Source organism: Solea solea, chromosome 10 (assembly GCF_958295425.1).
Source record: "Solea solea chromosome 10, fSolSol10.1, whole genome shotgun sequence".
NCBI classification, from domain to species: domain Eukaryota; kingdom Metazoa; phylum Chordata; class Actinopteri; order Pleuronectiformes; family Soleidae; genus Solea; species Solea solea.
This window is the reverse complement of record NC_081143.1, coordinates 7,654,899-7,673,578: the sequence shown is the minus strand read 5'-3', so window position 1 is coordinate 7,673,578 and position 18,680 is coordinate 7,654,899. Positions and strand designations below refer to the sequence as shown.

The 18,680-nt window shown below is 41.8% G+C and overlaps 2 protein-coding genes across 4 annotated transcripts in view; one reads left to right on the top strand and one right to left on the bottom strand.

Annotated features, from left to right (window-relative positions):
• The window catches only part of LOC131466552 (protein tweety homolog 3-like), a 30,635-nt gene extending 26,581 nt beyond the window's left edge, over positions 1-4,054 (top strand). For all 3 annotated transcript variants that reach the window (XM_058639853.1, XM_058639855.1, XM_058639854.1), the window contains exon 15: positions 1,177-4,054. In XM_058639853.1, the coding sequence (XP_058495836.1) occupies positions 1,177-1,311 (135 nt within the window). In that variant the 3' untranslated portion in view covers positions 1,312-4,054. The remainder of the gene's footprint in view (positions 1-1,176) is intronic.
• Positions 4,055-7,490: 3,436 nt separating this feature from the next.
• Positions 7,491-18,667, bottom strand: LOC131467323 (beta-1,3-N-acetylglucosaminyltransferase lunatic fringe-like). The gene is made up of 8 exons (XM_058641158.1): positions 18,195-18,667; positions 13,116-13,164; positions 12,632-12,734; positions 12,388-12,541; positions 12,181-12,266; positions 11,931-12,090; positions 11,753-11,838; positions 7,491-9,554 (listed from the first exon to the last, which is right to left on the bottom strand). Exons 1-8 carry the CDS (start codon positions 18,558-18,560, stop codon positions 9,488-9,490), a joined length of 1,071 nt encoding a protein of 356 aa, XP_058497141.1. The 5' UTR covers positions 18,561-18,667; the 3' UTR covers positions 7,491-9,487.
• Between the last annotated feature and the right edge of the window lie 13 nt (positions 18,668-18,680).

Sequence of the window (18,680 nt, the reverse complement as noted above, 5' to 3'; positions counted from 1 at the left end):
TGGAGTGGGGGGCGTCGTTCGTGTGCAGCGCTGCTACTCCTCCTGTTGTCTGTAGTCACCTGGAAACCACAGACCTCCAGCTGTAGATGCTCACAAGAGACCACTAACTCATACCAGGCTAACCCACTACATCAGAACTAGAGCACTAACTTGAAACTACTGACAAAAATAAAACTGCATCTGCTAATTGACAATAATAACTCCATTCAGATTTAATCATCTCTGATATAATGAATGACTGTTGTAATCAAACACCCCGGCTGTCCAAATGACTGGTCAAACTGTTTCTGCTATAACTGTTCCTGTGTACGTTTGTGTTTGCATTACATGTTGTCATCTATCTACCTATCTATCTATCACTTGTATCTCTTTATCTAATGTACATATTTGAATTATTTTATTCTTCGGTGTAAATAAGATCTAATTATCTTATTATCTTATGTTATGTTCATAAGTAAACATGTCTTTTCTATACAGTTCCAGCACAACTTGGCACGACACGGCTCGACTCTACTCGGTTTGGTATCGTTTTCCGCACCTCCTCAACGTCACGGCATTAAACTGCCGTGACGTTGTTTTATACGCGACACAAACACATAAACTAGTGACTGGTAAAGGAGCCATTTCCGCTCTACTGAATCATTAGAATTAGTTCATTAAAAAGGACTCCGTCTGACACAGTCACTGGACTGAAATACGGCGGAAGGGGTTGTGATGCGGCTCAAGATTGCCGCTTTCAGCAGTGCTGTCGCGAGTGAGATTTGAGACATTTCCTTGCTAAATGTTGGAGATTAACTAATGTATGGAGGATTTTAAAGTCTTTTTAACTGATCTACAGTTCGACATTGTTCGGTTTGTCAGACGTCTCGCTCAAGACTCTTCCAGTCTTCTTCAAACAATGGCCGGCAGTCAGACGATGTCATGTTTTAGTATCGGCTCAGCTCACTTGGAAACTCACCAGAGCAGGTACCAATAAAAGCACTAGGTACCAGGTGCTATCTCCAATAGAAAAGCAAAAAAAACCGAGTAGAGTCGATCCGTCCTGAGCCGAGTCCTGCTGGAACAGTGCTGTGGAAAAGCGCCCTCTTGCTTTTCATTGTTTCCCACTCAATTTCTACCTCTTGTGTTCTTCCATAAACCTGTCTTTCCTTTTTTCTCTTTCACGTCACTCTCCAGTACACCTCTAGTATGAGAGCTAAGTACCTGGCCACTAACCGACCAGACCAGAACCGACGTTCCGTTCCCAACGACCAACTGGACCCGGCCAGCCGGCCTCACCCCACTGCCCGACCACAGTCGTCAGTCCACTAGATACCAGAGCCGCATCACGTCCCCCCACCACTGCCTCAGTCTAGTTCTCACAGCCAATAAGACCCAGCATGGCGCTCGTCCTAGCTCAACCAGAGCTGAGTGCTTCGAGCACCAACAGGTTCACTTACACAGATTCACCAGAAACAACAACAACAGCAAGCAAGAAAACATCAACCAAGCACCTCAGTAAAGGACTGCACTTTGAAGATGTGAAGATCGGTGTGAAGAAAGCTATGTCTGCTCGTCTTCTTCTTCATGCTGCTCATTATCATCATCGAGCAGCACACCTACCCAGAATTCTCAGCAAGTATAGCCTGGCTCCCTCTCCGCAGTTTCTTCCTGTACTCTCCAAATACCTCCTCATCTTCCTCCACTGGGATAGATCTCTACACTGACCCCCAGTGGAGACAGCTACTGCTCAAACCCCCTGAGACTTGTACATTTAGACCACATACACAAACACACACGTGCGTACACACACACACACACAAACAGGCACGCACACACACACACTGTACAGAGCTGTAAATAGCTTTATTCTGACTTGACATGAAAAGTAGACTGTTGAATCATGGTAATGTGGTGTGTTGTGTGTTTATCATGGAAATATTTGCTGTATCTCAGACACACACACACACACACACACACGCACACACACACACGATCAGACAGTCTAAATCTCATCTGTATAAATAACAAGTGCATCAGAAAGCCATGTTTAGATAGAAACTAGCACCACATCCGCTTTCTCTCTTTAGCTTAACATTGTTGTCTAACTAAGACTTGAATCGTGAGCTTCAAAAGTGTATCCATGCCTCTCACTTGTACCGCAGTTCATGCATTTTTTGAATACGAGCCAGGAATCCTGTGGTGGAACAACTTCCTTGAAGCGTTTTGGGAAATGGAGGAAGAGACAAGAAGGACAAGAAGGCTCAACTGGTGCCAAAAAACTCTATAATGAATATGAGGAATGCCTGATTCTGTCCTCCTGCTGCCTCCAGATGTTTCCACGAAAGGGGAGAAAATCCTGGAATGCTTTCTCTGCCACTGTAAATTAAAGGGAACAGAAAAGACACTTGAAAGGGGAAGCAATGGACAGATAACTGCGACCACATTTTGCCAGGTGCTAAGTTCGCTACTCAAGGCCATAGAGGACGATCAGCACAGAGAAGGGACGTAAAAGTTTTTATTAGAATGTGTTGTTTTCATTCAGGGATGTGATCAGGTACATTAAAAAAAAGCAGGAAGCAGCTTTCCATCGTTACTGAATGGAAGTTGTGCCCTAAAACCTGAAACAACACATCCCTGTTAAATTCTGTTACATTACAAGTGTTTTCTTCTTCTTTGTTTTATCATCTGACATTCAGGATGTAATACTGTGACCAAGTGTACTCTTCAGTTTTTTTTTTTCTGTCTCTATGCTTTTATTTTCTTAACTGGTGACTGCGGATGACCCTTTAGCCACCAGCAGTGAGATATTTTGTTCTCTTTGTTTAACCCACAAGCACAAATTCTCTTCAAGGTGACATTGTGTGATGGAGAAGCAAAACACTGCCGGGAACACTGCCAGTGGTTTTTTTCCCCCTCCGGCTCTAAAACTCTGTGTACAGTGTATAAAATCTGTAGTTGTGAAACAGTGTGTGACATCACTGCAGTGTGATTGGCTTTTGCTCTATGTCAGCGTCACCGTGTGTAAGTGTGCAGACGAGGGTCAGCCTATCTACTAGTCTTACACACACGCACACACACACACAAACGCACACACGCCGCCGCTTCATAACTAAACATAAAATCCAGCGTTCCTTGCTTTTGTCCTCTATTACATTCACATCTTGTAGCTGCACTCCCTCCCACAGCTGTGACTTCACACTGGTAACCATTTGCATTATGGGTAATGTAGTAGGTAGTAGCTGCAATTCAGAGAAATCTCTTCTAGTTAGCCGAGTGAGCAGATCCTCGACATTCAGTCACCTTTCAGCTGCCATTCCTGTACAGCATTTAAATACTTTATTATTAATCAATGACCACTTCTCGTAATAGCGAGACAATCTTACATGTGTGATTTTACTAGAAAGGAAATGTCCATGTTATGGTAACAATGCTACCTATGGTCTAGTATTTTACAGTGTGTGTATGTTTTTTTGCACCATTGATGCAAACATTGTTAAGATCTGTGGGACTAGTCACTGATTAATGGCCTTTCATGTTTATAAACTCTTAAAACACTCTTCATATCCCAACATGTTTTTTTCCCCTCTGTCTTGTAAAAATCAAATCTTTAAAGATAAAATAATAGCTAGCTGTTTTGTAGGAGAATAAATGCAAGAGCAGTGTTTTTCCTCTTATTAATGGTGAATGACTCTCTGTCTTGCAATGTTTTAATAAAACTACTCCAGTGTCGTCTGCATACCTGACCTTAAGTTGTATTTGAATTCCTGTGCAATGCATTCTGGGATTAACCCGTCCTGGTTCTGAATGAATTGATTGAAAAAGTTAAAAAAAAAAGAAGAGAAGAAGCCCTGCTTATGTTGGAAAAGTGTGTGTGTGTGTGTGTGTGTGTTCACAGGACTTCAAATACACCTCTGTCCAGATGTGACGGGCAAATAATGTTTTTTATGGCTGTTTTTATTTTCTGATGGTTAAACTAAGATATTAATGATGTACATGTCAAAACTGTGGTAATGATATCATTCAGCCTGGAATAAATGTTTTAAAAGAAGAAATTAAAGCAAATTTAACGTACCGATTATGGCTACTTTCTGTTTCATCGTGTAAACAAAGCAGACGGGGGTTAATGCAATCAAGGGTCCAACATCCTGATCTGTTAACCTGTACAGAATTTTCTCCTCTTCATTTTGTGCTCTTGTCATAATGCAGTTTATGACCTCATAGACTCCGCTTGCATCATTCATATTATTGATGTGCATCATCTCAAACTGTCATCTCGTGCCTAATGCACATCAATAAATGCATGATACATTATATCAAGGGAAGAATAAAAGACAGTGATGATTGACTGGAATGAAACGAGTAAGAATGCATCCATCAATCATGACTCACTGGAGGTTTGGTTGTTCCATTTGTTTCATGTGAAAAAGAAAACCATATGCTTTTATTTAACCTTAAAGCAAAACAGAATTTTACATTTTTCTTGACCTGGAAACTGCAGTCACTGCATATTAAAAAATACAGTTTTTTCCGCCTGTTGAAGTCTCACAAAGTTGCAGCATTAATATTTAATATTTCTTCATAAAATCCAAATAAACAGTACTAACTTTTGAATTAATTTCCCTGGCTCATGGAAAGTGACCTTGTAAATGAAAGCATGTACTTACTATTTTAAACTTTATCTAGTTCGATTGTCAGAGGTCTTTTACTTCTTCTTTCATAAAGCTGTACAGACATAAAGCTTTGACGATGTGTCACAAACATGCAGACATGTGATGCAAGTAAAGAGTCAGGAAAGAAATTAAAGTACACAGGAATACAAGGCAAAACACACAAGACAAGAGGTTCTATTTTTGAACTTTTTATACCAAGTACCACCTGAGAAAATATTGATCTCTCGAAATAACACCATTGTCACGAGCGAGAGAGAAGGTGACTCCAATTATTATTACGATCTTGTTATCTGTTAATTTTCCACACACTCTGATTTTCCTCCAATTACCACCAGAGGAAGCTTGTGGACCATGGATGGTACCACAGTTTGAGAACCGCTGATATATCCAATACAAAATATAAAACGACAGTTAAACATATATACAGATTTACCAATTTAATTAAAACAACTGCAGTTGTGATAGAAACCTTTGGGAAAAAGTGCAACTTAATTTTTCCACTTGTTGCAGTAACACGTTCAGCCAGCAGATGTCAGTGTCCACCAAGCATGGGGAACCTCAGCATATTATTTCCCAACGTCACCACTGTGTGCCTGAGTGTTGCAGTGTTGATGTTTGATGCTGTCACACACACACACACACACATACGCACACACACACACACACACACACACACACACACACACACACACACACACACACACACACAGGCTTGTTATATCTTGATGAGGACGGGTCACAGACATTACCCTAACCTTTGACCCAGTGATGTCAAACTCGCGGCCCTTTGATTGATTTTATGTGGCCCACCACTTCAATGTTTTTTGATATTTACAGATTAATTTTGCATCATGAATATGTCTCTTTGTTATTGTGAATCATGTTGTTGTTGTGTATCGAAACAAACACCTTTATTTTGAAATGATGTAAAATATCGTCAAAAATGTTGTTGTTGCGAAGTCATGATGGAATATTGTGATTTAATTTTACGTTGACCCTGACTGAGTAGTAAAAGGATATAAGACACTTGAGACTTGAGAAGTACTGGCCTAAACAAAGTGTTATCCCTAACCTGAACCTAACCACAATTCAATTCTTAGGCTTAAACTTAACCAGTTCCTCAGAAATGAGGTCAGGCTGCCTCATAAGAACCAGGTTTTGGTCTCCATATGGACTAGTAGTCCTGACAAGGTCAGTGTTCATTAAAAAAGGTCCTTAAAAGGGAACACACACACACACACACACAGTGGTATGCAGACTGCTAATATTTTGGTGGTGCCGTTATCTCTGCAGGGCCTGGTGTGTGGCTCAATCAGATAAGAAATGTGCTGTTGTTTCAGCGTGTCATGTGGGTGGGTGGGATAATGGATTCAGAGAAACGGACAAGTAAGAGGTTTTTTTTTTCTCTTGTCGGGAACCCAGCAGCTCATATAAAAGGTCAATAGAGACATTTAAAGGAATAATCCGGACACACATTCTAGGTCATTCTAATTTCAGATAATAACAAGTTCAATCACAATCACATCAGTCGGATGATTTTTCGATCAATTTTGTGTTTTGCAATTTTCGACAGAAAGAGCTAAAATGGCAGTGCAGTGCACAGGTCATTGGTGTTGTGTCGAGACCAATTATTTTTTAAATAATCTTTAAAACCACTGTAAGGCTCAAAGCAACATTTCACCTGTGTGGTAGTGAGGAGAGCATCCTACTGACAAACCAAGGTGTTCATAACTTTGCAAGTGTACAGACAGATTCTTTAGAAGATGAAAATAGTAGCCTGCTATTATTATTATTGTTATTATCACCAGCAGTAGTATCATTGTCATTATTATTATGCTATCATTGATGTTGATATGGTATCATTTCTTTTATCAACATATAATAAATGACATTGTAGTTCTATAAACATGTCATAACTGACTCAGAGCTGTCTTTTCTAAACGTATAACTTATAAGTAACAATACAATTGTTCTATTTCTGCTCCTCGTCTCTCTCTTCTGTCTCTACCTCACGTCCCTCTTGTCCTTTCCGTCCCCCATTTTTCCTTTCACCCCAACCGGTCGAGGCAGATGGCCGCACATCTTTGAGTCTGATTCTGTCAGAGATTTCTCTCCACTGATTACATTACATGATGCCTAGTGCTTGCCCCTTGTGTGAACTGTTGGCTTTCTCTGCTCTCTGTAGTGTTGTAAAGGTTTTTGCCCTACTGTGTACAGTGCTTTGAGATAATGTAGAATTGGCGCTGTACAAATAAATTGAATTAAAACACGCGATTGTGATAGCAACGCAAAATATGAACTTGTTATCTGAAAATAGACCTAGTGTAATGTCACGTCAAGTATGTTCAGTTTCGTCACTCATGTCTTGTTTTCATATGCACTTCCTGTTTTATTTTGTATTCACCTCTCATTTCAGAACCTGACTTCCTCCCCTTGTGTGATTGTCTGCCCCGCCCCTGATTGCTTTCACCTGTTAACACTTACTTCCTGCATAAATAGTCCTGGTCTTCCTGTCATGTTGCCAGTTTGTATTGTTTGGTCCATGAGTTACGTCCTCAAGTTCCTTCATAGCAAGTTATTCATGTTTCCTTGGTTTAGTTTACTCGTGTGGAGATTTGTTTGATCCTCCTGATGAGCGTTTTTTTATTTATATTCTTACTAAGTACTTTTTGTTAAGCTTTACGTTGACTTTGAGTCGTGCATGCGAGTCCTCCAGTCTCATGTCTAAAAGCACAACACCTAGAATGTCTGTAACTGCGGACGTCTCCTTGAAGCTATGTCTCTTTATAATCCCATTTACAACCCGACTACCAACAGCGCAAAGAAATAACAGCCAGATATTTGACCAAAAACTTTATTGACTTCAGCCATAACGTCTTCAGACGGTCCAGATACTGGAGAGAGCACATAAATCATCATATACATTCATTTAACATGGGACTGAATATTTAACTCAATAACCTTCATTCAGTTACAACATCAGCTGCTTCCAATGCACAGAAAATACAGAAGACGACTCAACATGAGTCAGTTCTCAATAAAAGGGGGCAAATGTCCTTTTTACACGACTGTAACCTTCAAAAAACATCAGTCATCTAACTGTAAATGGATAAATACAGGTGATATCCATGGTCCACACAGAGCATTTAAAGGAAGTTTTAGGAAATGTGCTTATAAGCTTAATCTAGCATGAATACTGTGCCTCCAAATCTGATTAATGAACATTTATTTTAAGGTGACTATGGTAAGTCTGAATTTTTTACCAAACTGTGACAGTATTTTTTGGCAACATTACACATGTTTCGCTCAACAAGTCCCGTTCTCAAATCTCATGAGATTTCAGAGTGAGAGAGAGGGTTTTTCAGGGGGGGGGATATCCACTTGCAGTTGTTGCAGCTACCACTGGGGGCGGACTTCAGTGGGTAGCATTCATTTAGACACCCACTTTTATATGTGTAAATGTGAGTTATTTTGACCAGAGGGGGCAGCACTCAGACGTGAGCGGTGTTTATATTTTAACTAGCTCTCTGTAAAAAAAACAAAAAACAAGAAGCAAAATAAGCACATTTCCTTTGTCGACCTGTGTGTTCTTTTATCAAAACATGGTCTGCAATCAGCAGAAATGAAAGTGCTCAGTCATAGAGTTACGATATCATACTTCAGAGGGAGGATAATACTGAACACTGATGAGATAAAAACTTCAGATACATCCGTGCTTCTGTGTTTGCGTCACAGCTGCAGCCACATGCACCGACTCAACTGCTGTCAACACCGGAGCGTGAGGAGGTGAAAAAGCAGAACAATATTCACTGACATTCAGCTGAGGAACAAGAGAGGGGAACAATGAACATGTGAAAAAAACATGTGTGTGTGTGTGTGTGGGGGGGGAACAGGTGCCAAGACAAGAGAGATTAACTTAAATCTATCTCCTTTCATTTTGTTTCTGACTTAATGCTGGACTTAAAGTCCATTTACTTCAACTTGAATAATCCCTGTTCATTACAACCTTTGTCTCATTGTATTAGTTTCAACTCCACCAACGAGTTTTTTTTGTGTTTGGTGCCATTTGTCTTCCTCGTTTGAAATCCTCAAATCTGATTTCCCTGACATTTTGTAGAGGGGTGAGGCATCACTCAATCATCTTCTACTGCTTTATCCTCCACATGAGGGTTGCTGGTGCCAATCCCAGCTGACAAAGGGCAAAAGGCGGGGCACACCCTGGACAGGTTGCCACTCCATCACAGGGACTAACCACTACACCCTTGACCCAAAATCAAACCTATCAAATGATGGAGCAGATTAAATTGAGAAGGTGGATACAGGATTGTTTTCCCCTCAAACTCTCATTAATATTAGCGTTTAAGTGTTCTTGTATGTATGTGCTCTCAGAGCACGTTTTAGTTCTTATCGTAATAATAAATCAAACAGCTTATATTATCTCATTTTAAAAAATCCTCTGCCTGCACATTTGAAATGGATCAACACGGTAGATCTTAGTCGTTGCGATCATGCCGATTGCCCAGTCACATGTTTAGGTGCCGTGTTCCCGCCTCTCAGCAGAGAAGTTATTATACCTGATAAAACGATGGGCAAAAATAAAACACAGAACGCAGTCGAAGCTGACGGGACAAGGACAACTGAAGCTGAACAATGAGATTAGGCAGCTGTGACAGCCTCAGCTTTAAGTCACACGAAGGAACAATTCACCACAAGGTCAACCCAGGAGTTCAGGGTCAAAGTAATGCAACAGTACTTGAAGAGTCAGCGAAGGGCAGCAGTGGGACTTCATCTCTTTATCCTTCCTTTCAAACGCTGACTCTGTCTCTGGATGGCTGTTAATGTCGCCAGGGGCTGGGACACCAAGGAGTGTCTGGGTACAACAGACAATGGACAGACCTGAACCTGAGAGAAAGAGGGAAATGAGTGCCACAATGCCTGGAAGCCACCAACTGGGTATTTCAAAATAAAACTGTGAATGCAATTTGTCATGAGCACACATACACACACAATGAACAAAGACAGGAAACGTGTCATGGTAGTAAAACACACACAGTCTGCAGTGCTTACATAAAGAATTGTTGTACACGCTGTAATACCACAGACTTTCTAGAAAAAGATCGAAAACAATGAAAAGAAAAACAGCGTGTGTGTCTTTTATTTATTGTTTTTTTTAAATCAAACTAATCACACACACACACACTACGAACAGTGTTTACGTACAAAGTTCAATTATGGTCATTATCCCAATTCAATACACAATGATACAATTACTGACCAGAGGGAAAAATAAAGGGAAGAAAAGCCCCTTAATATCAGGAAGACCTGAGATAACATCACTTTGTGTTTTAGCCTCTGTATTGTTTTGTTTTATGACCCATGCACTGTTAATATTCACAGCAAAGGTGGCTATTTGTGTGAAGACAGAGCATCCTTTGTTTTCTTTTTGTAAAGTGCGCACAGGCGTTCAATATCAAACAATTCATCATTATGTAACATGGACGTAAGCGACAGAATACAATCTGTACATCAAACAGGATAAAGCACCACACTACCAGAAATACATGTATGATGCTAATTCAATAATATAAGGTAGAATAAAACCAATCATACCAAACATAATACCCTCAATAAGAATACAACTATTTATGTGTAGAATGTTTGATGAAGCCGTGTGAGCTGTGCAGAGTCACATGGTGAACAAATGGTGCAGTAAGTGTGAGACTGATTGTGATCAGGTGACATCACTGGTGGTTTATGAACTGTGGTTTTGAAGCCTGGAGTTTAAAGTGTGGTCAGTGCCATCTTGGTGTTTCACACCAAAATACAACATGTTTGGATAAAAGAGTGGAGTCGGTAAGAGCAGCAGAGCTGATGAAGTATCACTAATGACCTGAGGGCTGAACAATTTTCATTAAATATCTAATTGGGATTATTTTGACTGAAATTGTGATTCGCGATATGAGAGGGAATGTAATATATAATTACTCTCATTTTCATTTGAAGAACATATTTGAAATGCAGATCTGTGAGAAACAAAGATGTTTTCTTCAGTCTGTAGAATATGATAATATTTCATCTAAAATGGATATTTTGTTCTGCTGTCAATCACATTATCACCACATTACACCGCCAGCATTTGAGAACATAAAGTTGACAGGAGAATGTTTACAGGTGTTATAAATTAGGGAGAAGGCGAGTGAACAGGGCTTTCTATTTCTTGTTAAACGACAGCCACGATAAATTGGTGCAGGACAATTTATTATGGTAATGAAAGAACATTAACTACAGAGGAAAATGAACACGTAGTCTAAAGTAAGTCATGCGTTGTGTGTCTTGGTGTAAGCAATTAGCATTAGACAAAAAAGCTCAGGTCAGCAGACACAGAAACGCCATGAAAACCCATTACCCTCCTGTGGATATTCAATTATCTGCTAATGCTCGTCCACGCTATCAGCTAATATGGATGTTTTAAGCTCTGTGTTATGTTCCTCTCTCACACACACACACACACACACACACACACACACACACACACACACACTGGCTTCAGAGGACATTGCATTGACTTACATTTCCTGGAGACATACTTAACCATAATAGCTACTGACCTAAACCTAATCCTGACCCTAGCCTAACCTCAGCCTAAAGGCTCTGGTGTACTTCGGCACACATGTGGACCCTGGTTTACTCACACATCAGGGTCCTATAGTATCCCACTTCACCATCGGGTGGGGGTACAAGTCTGGACGCAAGGAAAAGGACGCATTCCTATGAAAGAGGAAGAGAACGATGCTACAGCTCCCTCAGACACGTCTGGTTCTATGTAATAATTGACATCATGGGGACTTTGTCTTTTGTCCCCATAAGGAAGACACGTCCCCCCAACGCAAGTGTGTGCAGCATTCAAAGTGAGCCCCTAACCCTTACCTTAACTCTAACCTAAACCCAATTCTAACCCTAAAACCAGGTCTTAACCCTGAAAAAGCCCCTTAAAGTTGTGAGGACCAGCCGAACTGTCCTCACTTTCCGTATGGTTTGTCCTCGCTCCATATGGTTTATGTAGAATACACACTCACCCACACACACACACACACACTTACCTCGTAGGGTCTTCATTAAGGGACAACGGGCCTTTCACATTGACAGTGTTTCTGTTGTTTTCCACAGTGCCGTAGCTGAGGGTAACCTAACATGAGAACAACAAAAACAAGCTTTTGATATCTGTAAAAGCAGAGCTTATAAATGTGTGTGTGTGTGTGTGTGTGTGTGTGTGTGTACCTGGCTGTGTATGTCTGACACCAGTCCCAGGTTCTCCAGGTGAGAGTGGAACAGAGCTGACCGGATGAGGCTGACACCGAGCAGCGCCTCCACGATGTAGCCCACAGTGCAGTCGTCGGGGAGGCGAATGAGCTCAGCTGTTGTCATGAAAGTGCCGTCACTGGACAGAGAGGGGAAGACGGTTTCACGAGGAAGTAGAGATTTAATTACAGAGGCGATTTAAAGGCTCGATATCAAAGCCAGGGTTTACCTCGCCCAGGGTTTCATCTTGAGAGCGAGGCCACGGCTCAGACAGAACCCTGCTCCGCCTGTGGCGAACCAGAAACGCACCTGCCTCTGCACACAAACACACACATCACGCAGTAATTAAGGTGTATCGTGTGCGATATTTCAGTCGTGGAAAAAGGGGGCCGAGGTTTTTAGAGCTATTATTGTGTAGCAGTTCTGGGTAAGTTACCATCTCAGCGGTGCCGAGCTTCTCCGTGGCCTCTATCGGGCGTTCGAGGCTCGGCCGGCCGATGTAAACGTCCTCTGTGTGACTGTACTGAGACAAGAGCTTCAGGAGGGACACCACGTTCACGTAGTTATCATCGTCCACGTGACAGAACCACCTGCAACACACAAGATGAGTCAAGACGATGATTAATATCACGACGACAACACTGATAACAATAATAATGTTTGTGTGGATCGTGTCTTACTTCTTTCCAGAGGCGATAAATGTGTCGTACTCCAGAGCCATTTTACAGGACAGGGCCTGACGATTGTGTGCCGCTGAACAGTTAGTATTGATCAGGTGATCTCCTGATAATCAATAACACAAACAAATCAATGATGAGTCATAATACATACATTGGAGTGAAGTATTAGTGAAGACACTGGAATATTGTGCGCTGAAGCAAGAAATCTGTTTGGAAAGGTGTCTTCCATTATAATCTAAGTCCTGAATACGTTCAATATGTGTAAGTGAAGTGTTTCCATTAGTGAGATGAGGAAAGGCTTGTTGATTAAAGTGGAGTGACTTCCTGCACCACATGGAAACACAGCATTGCCCAGTCAGCAGGCTAGTTCCTGCTTTCCTGACTCTTGCACTGCAGATAACACTGCTGGTGCTACTCAGCAAAACTGCGTGTGTGTGTGTGTGTGTGTGTGTGTGTGTGTGTGTGTGTGTGTGTGTGCGCTCACCCATCCTTTTCCTCAGGTCTTTGTCCTCTCCATCAGTGAACACATACGTCTGTGGAAAAAAACCAAAACAACCCACACACAGTTCATGTTATTCCAGAATCAAAAACACCATCTCACACACACACACACACAATTTTCCGCTCCAACACCATTTTTCATGGTTGACTGTTTGTGATTTCAGGTGAGACTCCACCTGTTTCCACGGTGACACAGGACACATGTCAACAGTCAAACTGCTGACAGTGTGTGTGTGTGTGTGTGTGTGGGGGGTGAGGGTGGTGGTGCGAAGGCCCGGGATGAAGGTGAGTGTCCGGTCTATCAGCAGCAGAGCAGCTGGTCACTGTGCTGCAGCTGCAGCGTGTTCACATGAGTATTTATGCGATGAGTGACGAGGTCGAGGGTCAGTGCGCGCTCAGGAAGCCGTGTAGACCCCACAACTTTCCACAGGAAGTAAACACACAGACTGGGAGCACAGAGCCTACAGAGCAGCCTGTGAACTGTTTTGCCTCCGTCCTCTAGGACAATCAATCTGAAGCAGAATCTATTTATCTGTCTGTCTGTCCGTCCGTCCTCCTTATCTCAGGTCCTCCATTATTTTCCCTTTCCCAGGATTTATTTCTACTCACTGTTCCAAAAGGCCGTGCTGACTTTTCTGCACCTTTTGCTTGGAGTCGTTTGCAAAAGCAGGTGAATGTCAGAGATCTGGTCTCACTGGCTGCTTTTAAATCACCTCTCACTCATGTGAATCTGGCTGTTAAACCCTGAGACCACAGAGCATTCAGGCTGTCTTTTTCCATTACTATGTTAATAACATACTGTATATACAGAGGTGATAAGAATGTGCAATATACAGTGTTTTATGTCCTTTTTTCAAGCATAGCCTACAGGACAGCGATATAAACACACTGATCTGTGCCGTGTGAGCACTAAGGGTGTCACACGTCCCTGTTTGATCACTGAATGCTGATAATTTTATGACGTGTATATATATATTTTACTATTCTGTATTATATCTATCTTTTACAATAATATTTTTATGAACATATGAATGTTACACCGTGCACATTCAAATATGAATATTATGACATTTTACGGCATTTTGTATTTGTCTGTCTCTATAACCCTGTTAAATGAGCTGCGGCCTCTCTCTACCTGCCTCTTGAGCAATACAGAACAGGTTCCTGTAGTCCAGGTCAGACGGAACTTCATCAAGGAAAGATTCCAAATGTCTGCTGCTGACGTTTGTGTCGCTGTAGCCTTCGGGCGATAATTAGCCGAAACAAATACGACACCAAGCAATAACAATAATGGCTTCGTGTTCACTTGTCTGTTTATTTGCTGTCGCCTAAAACATCACACATTAAAACATTTTGTTCATCTGATGTGCCTGTGAACAACTTCCCGGCACATTTCAAGTCCCACTTGTTGCACCACAGACTCTCCGCATTAAAACGTCCATTATAATTAATCAATTAATAGTTGACGAGTAAACAGTTCACCTGTTAATTGGTTTATCAGTTTCAATGTTTGTTTTTCTTCACCCTTTAACATCAAGAGTTTTGCATTACTGTAGTTACGAGACAGTTTGTGCTATCGGAAAAATTCCAACGCTTTCTGAAAGCTGCAAGTTGCAGATCAAACTACATACACACTTTTTTTGTTTTTCTTCCTTTCAAATTGTTTTTTAACATGCAGTAAATTGTAAATAACTGCCAGATATTGAATGTTATTCTGGAAAAGTGGGCAAAAGCACTTACTTACAGGACATTTTCTGGCCCTTTTATGGTGAAAATAAGCAAAATAAAACGAGAACATTTTGAGGCTTAGGTGTTAAAGGGTTAAATGCCAATATTTTCTGGTTTAATTCCTCTTCTATGACAACAAACTAACTTTTTAACCATTTCATAACACAAGATAAGATAAGATAGTCCTTTATTAGTCCTGAATGTACATTTTAGACAGTTAGCAGAATATACACAATATGGGCTTGATATTGATACAGTATGAACAAGGACTGAACATAAGATAGTGTATATGTACTATATTGCACTTATGTAAAGTATATATACATATAAACATACATTACGTGTGGTCTACTGAGCAGTGCTTGTTGTGCAGTTTAACAGCTGCAGGGAGGAGCGACCTGCGATAACACTCCTTCAGACGTTTAAATTACAGACCAATCAACTTGTTGAGAAAATAATGAACAGTCTGAACAGCGTGACTGACACTGTCTGCACTGTCCCTGTGAAAAGTCCAGGTTTGGAGTTTCCAGTTTTCAACCCGCCTGCCACACAGCACAGATTCAACAATGAATCGAGAGAGAGAGAGAGGGAGAGGGAGAGAGAGAGGGAGAGGGAGAGGGAGAGGGAGAGAGAGAGAGAGAGAGAGAGGGAGGGAGGGGGGAGTCCAGCCAGCTGTGAGTTTTTGTCAGAGTCATTTTTTTCCACTCTGAGCCTCTTAAGCCCCTTGAGAGCGGTCAGCTCCTGCGTCTGCATGAGTGTTAAACTGAGAGTCTGTGATATCAGAGCAGTGTATGCTGAGCTGGGCAGGAAGGCAGATGAGGGGGGAAAATGGGGCTTTACAACACAGGAAATGGCGGCAACAACAGCCACTGAGGCAAGAGAAAGTGATAACTCTTTAACACTGGCATAAACACTGAAATAGTCACGACCAGTAGTCCTCATGGAGACCAAAACCTGGTCCTAATGAGGCAGAACCTCATTTCTGAAGGTTTATGGTTAGGCCTTAACTATAACTGATAGATGGATGGATAGATAGATTAGATAGATAGATAGATAGATAGATAGATAGATAGATAGATAGATAGATAGATAGATAGATAGATAGATAGATAGATGGATAGATAGATTTTACACTTCTGATTTAATGGTTGAGGGTTAAGGATAATGTTTTGGTGAGGCTGTACATATGAATGGAAGTCAATGCAGTGTCCCCACAAGAATAGCTGTGCAGACTTGTGTGTAGGTGTGTGTGTGTGTCTACTCTTGAGATCGGACACATTTTTTACTTCCCGTGAGAAATCTGGTGAGTTCCCAGGGCTTGTGTGTTTGTGAAGGTAACACTGTGAGAACGTGTGTGTGTGTGTGTGTGTGTTCTGTTTCCATTACTCAGCAGTCTTACAGTGGAGAGGTGTGTCTGGGAAACAGGTAGAGTTACTTACACCTGGCCGTGAGAGCAGATATAGGAATGCATCACACACACATACATGCACGCATGCACATGCATATATATATATATATATATATATATATATATTTACACACACACACACACACACACTCATGCTGGTGTTGTGTTCTTTGTGTGGACACTCATAGACATAATGCATTCCCCAGCCTCTTACCAAAACCTTTACCATCACAACCAAATGCCTAACCCTATCCTAAACTTAATTCTAACCCTAAAACCAGGTCTTAATCCTCAAAAAGCCCATTATAGTTGTGTGGACCAGCCTACATGTTCTCACAAAGATAGGTTTGCTTGTCCACACAGCCTACTTAAGTCCTGTACACACACACACACACACACAGACCAGCTGATTTCCCATACATAACCTGTATTTACATGGCAACAGTGTGGATGCAGCATGTGACGTGACTTTCGTGAGTCCCTCCTCAAACACTGAGGGTTACATGGAAATGAAAACGACCGCTGCGTGATCCACAGTCACGTCTGCATTCGATTACCAGCTTTGAAGATGCTGGGTGCAGCTCACCACAGCTCCATGTGTTTTATAGCAACGGATTCATCTTTGACTCACACACACACACACACACACCACTGAGCTGACTCTTCGTCCAATTTGAGCTCACATTTTTATCTTTCCCTGCAACAACATCTCCCTTTCAACTCCTGCAGTCATGTTGTAATTCCTGCAGATCACAAGACTAATATTTTTATCCTTACCGTGGAAAAGACGTCTTTTATCATTGGTTAAGATTCAAGATTGCCATGGTTACAGAGCCAGCAACAGTTCATTACTCTGTGAACAATCATTGAATATTATTCGGGTTTTTGGAGTAAATGTTACAAAAGTTCAAAGTCTTGTCGATGTCTGAAGCCGAGGTGGTGTTATTTTTTGAAATGATGCAGACTCTGACAGTCACCACAACCACTGCTTCAAGTCTTGAGACAAATCTCCACGCATCTCACTGAGACAAGTCCACGAGACCCAGGTTCCATTCATGCACGAGAGTCCTGCAGTGTCGTGTTTCCTCTGTCCGCTGCTGGTCTCATGTCAACACATGAGCAGCAGTGTGGTCGCCATGTTACTCCTCAGATCTCCTGCTCATACATTACAAAGTCCTCTATCTCACTGTTTTACAATTCTCTGCAGGCCGGCTTTGATAAAAGAGCCCGTCACATGACAGGGGGTTTACAGCTCTCTTGCACAAGATAAAGGGAGAGTTTAGGATGCTACCGCTCCACTCATGGAGAAATAATGCAGAACACTCTGACAATCTGAATTTGAGACTTCATCTTAAAAGATTAGTGAAGTCCCCAAAGCTTCATAATTAAAGTCACTGTGGTTTCCTATAAATACTATGAATTACACGCAAAATAAAAAAAAATATGTTTAAGTCTGATGATAAAGTCAGTTTGTGTATAAACAGCTCTGGTTAAATAATTAAATAATAGTCAGTTGATAAATAGGCAGCTTCCCCCATTTTGAAATCTTCTTCATTGGCATATTTGTTTATTTGATTATTTAATCAGCTGGTTATTGGGGCAATAGTTCACACACTTTTTGTTCATTAAGTGTCTGTTTTCATATGGAACAATAAATGTTAGTAAAATAAACACATTTGTGACGCAAAATGAGCGCGTGAATAGAAAAACTGACAGAAATAGAACTAATTTTATCTTGATATTGATGGTGGGGGGGGCGGGTGTACATTCAAGCTGTATTTTTTAACGAGTATTACATTAAGGCATTTAGTGTATCATCTTTTAATATGATTTTCATATTACTTTCATATATCATCCATAAATGACATTATTTCAATGGAACAAAGTGAGCTTTTTTTCCCTCACTGACACTGATGTCCCGCTCACCTGGTGCGTGTTTCTGGAGATCCAGGTGTCCAGCAGCAGCTCCAGTCTCTGCCGGTGATACCTGCCGGTTGTTTTTACTCCGATGAACAGGTCAGCGGGGGTCAGACGCTCCACGGGCCCGGGGGGAGCACTGCTCCGCGGGGGGCCGCTCATTGCTCTCCTCTCCCTGGTCAGTTTCCTGAAATACGCGGAGAAAGCTTTCCCGCTCCCGTCCTCAGCTGGACGCTCCCCCGGCTCTCCGCTGCTCGGGTGACCCACAGTAAAGAAGAGCATCCCGGTCACGAGCAGGCAGGTGACGGCGGCAGCAGCAGCAGCGCGGGGTCCGAGTCCCGCCGCTGGGGCCAGCGTGAGCGTGGGTCTCCACATCGTGACAGTGTGGATGGACTCACAGCTCCGTTCATTGACAGACACACAGTCCGGGCCACGACATTCCCACACACAGTCACTCAGAAGTCACACTGATCTCCTGCAGAGTGTGAACTCCCT

What these genes read in the sequence shown, in the direction of transcription:
- LOC131467323 (XM_058641158.1), bottom strand. Translation starts at nt 18,560, where the DNA reads ATGTGGAGACCCACGCTCACGCTGGCCCCAGCGGCGGGACTCGGACCC. An exon ending in AGACCTGAGGAAAAGGATGG is followed by an intron (nt 12,735 to 13,115) that starts GTGAGCGCACAC and finishes ATTGATTATCAG; the next exon opens with GAGATCACCTGATCAATACT. An exon ending in AAGATGAAACCCTGGGCGAG is followed by an intron (nt 12,091 to 12,180) that starts GTAAACCCTGGC and finishes CTCTCTGTCCAG; the next exon opens with TGACGGCACTTTCATGACAA.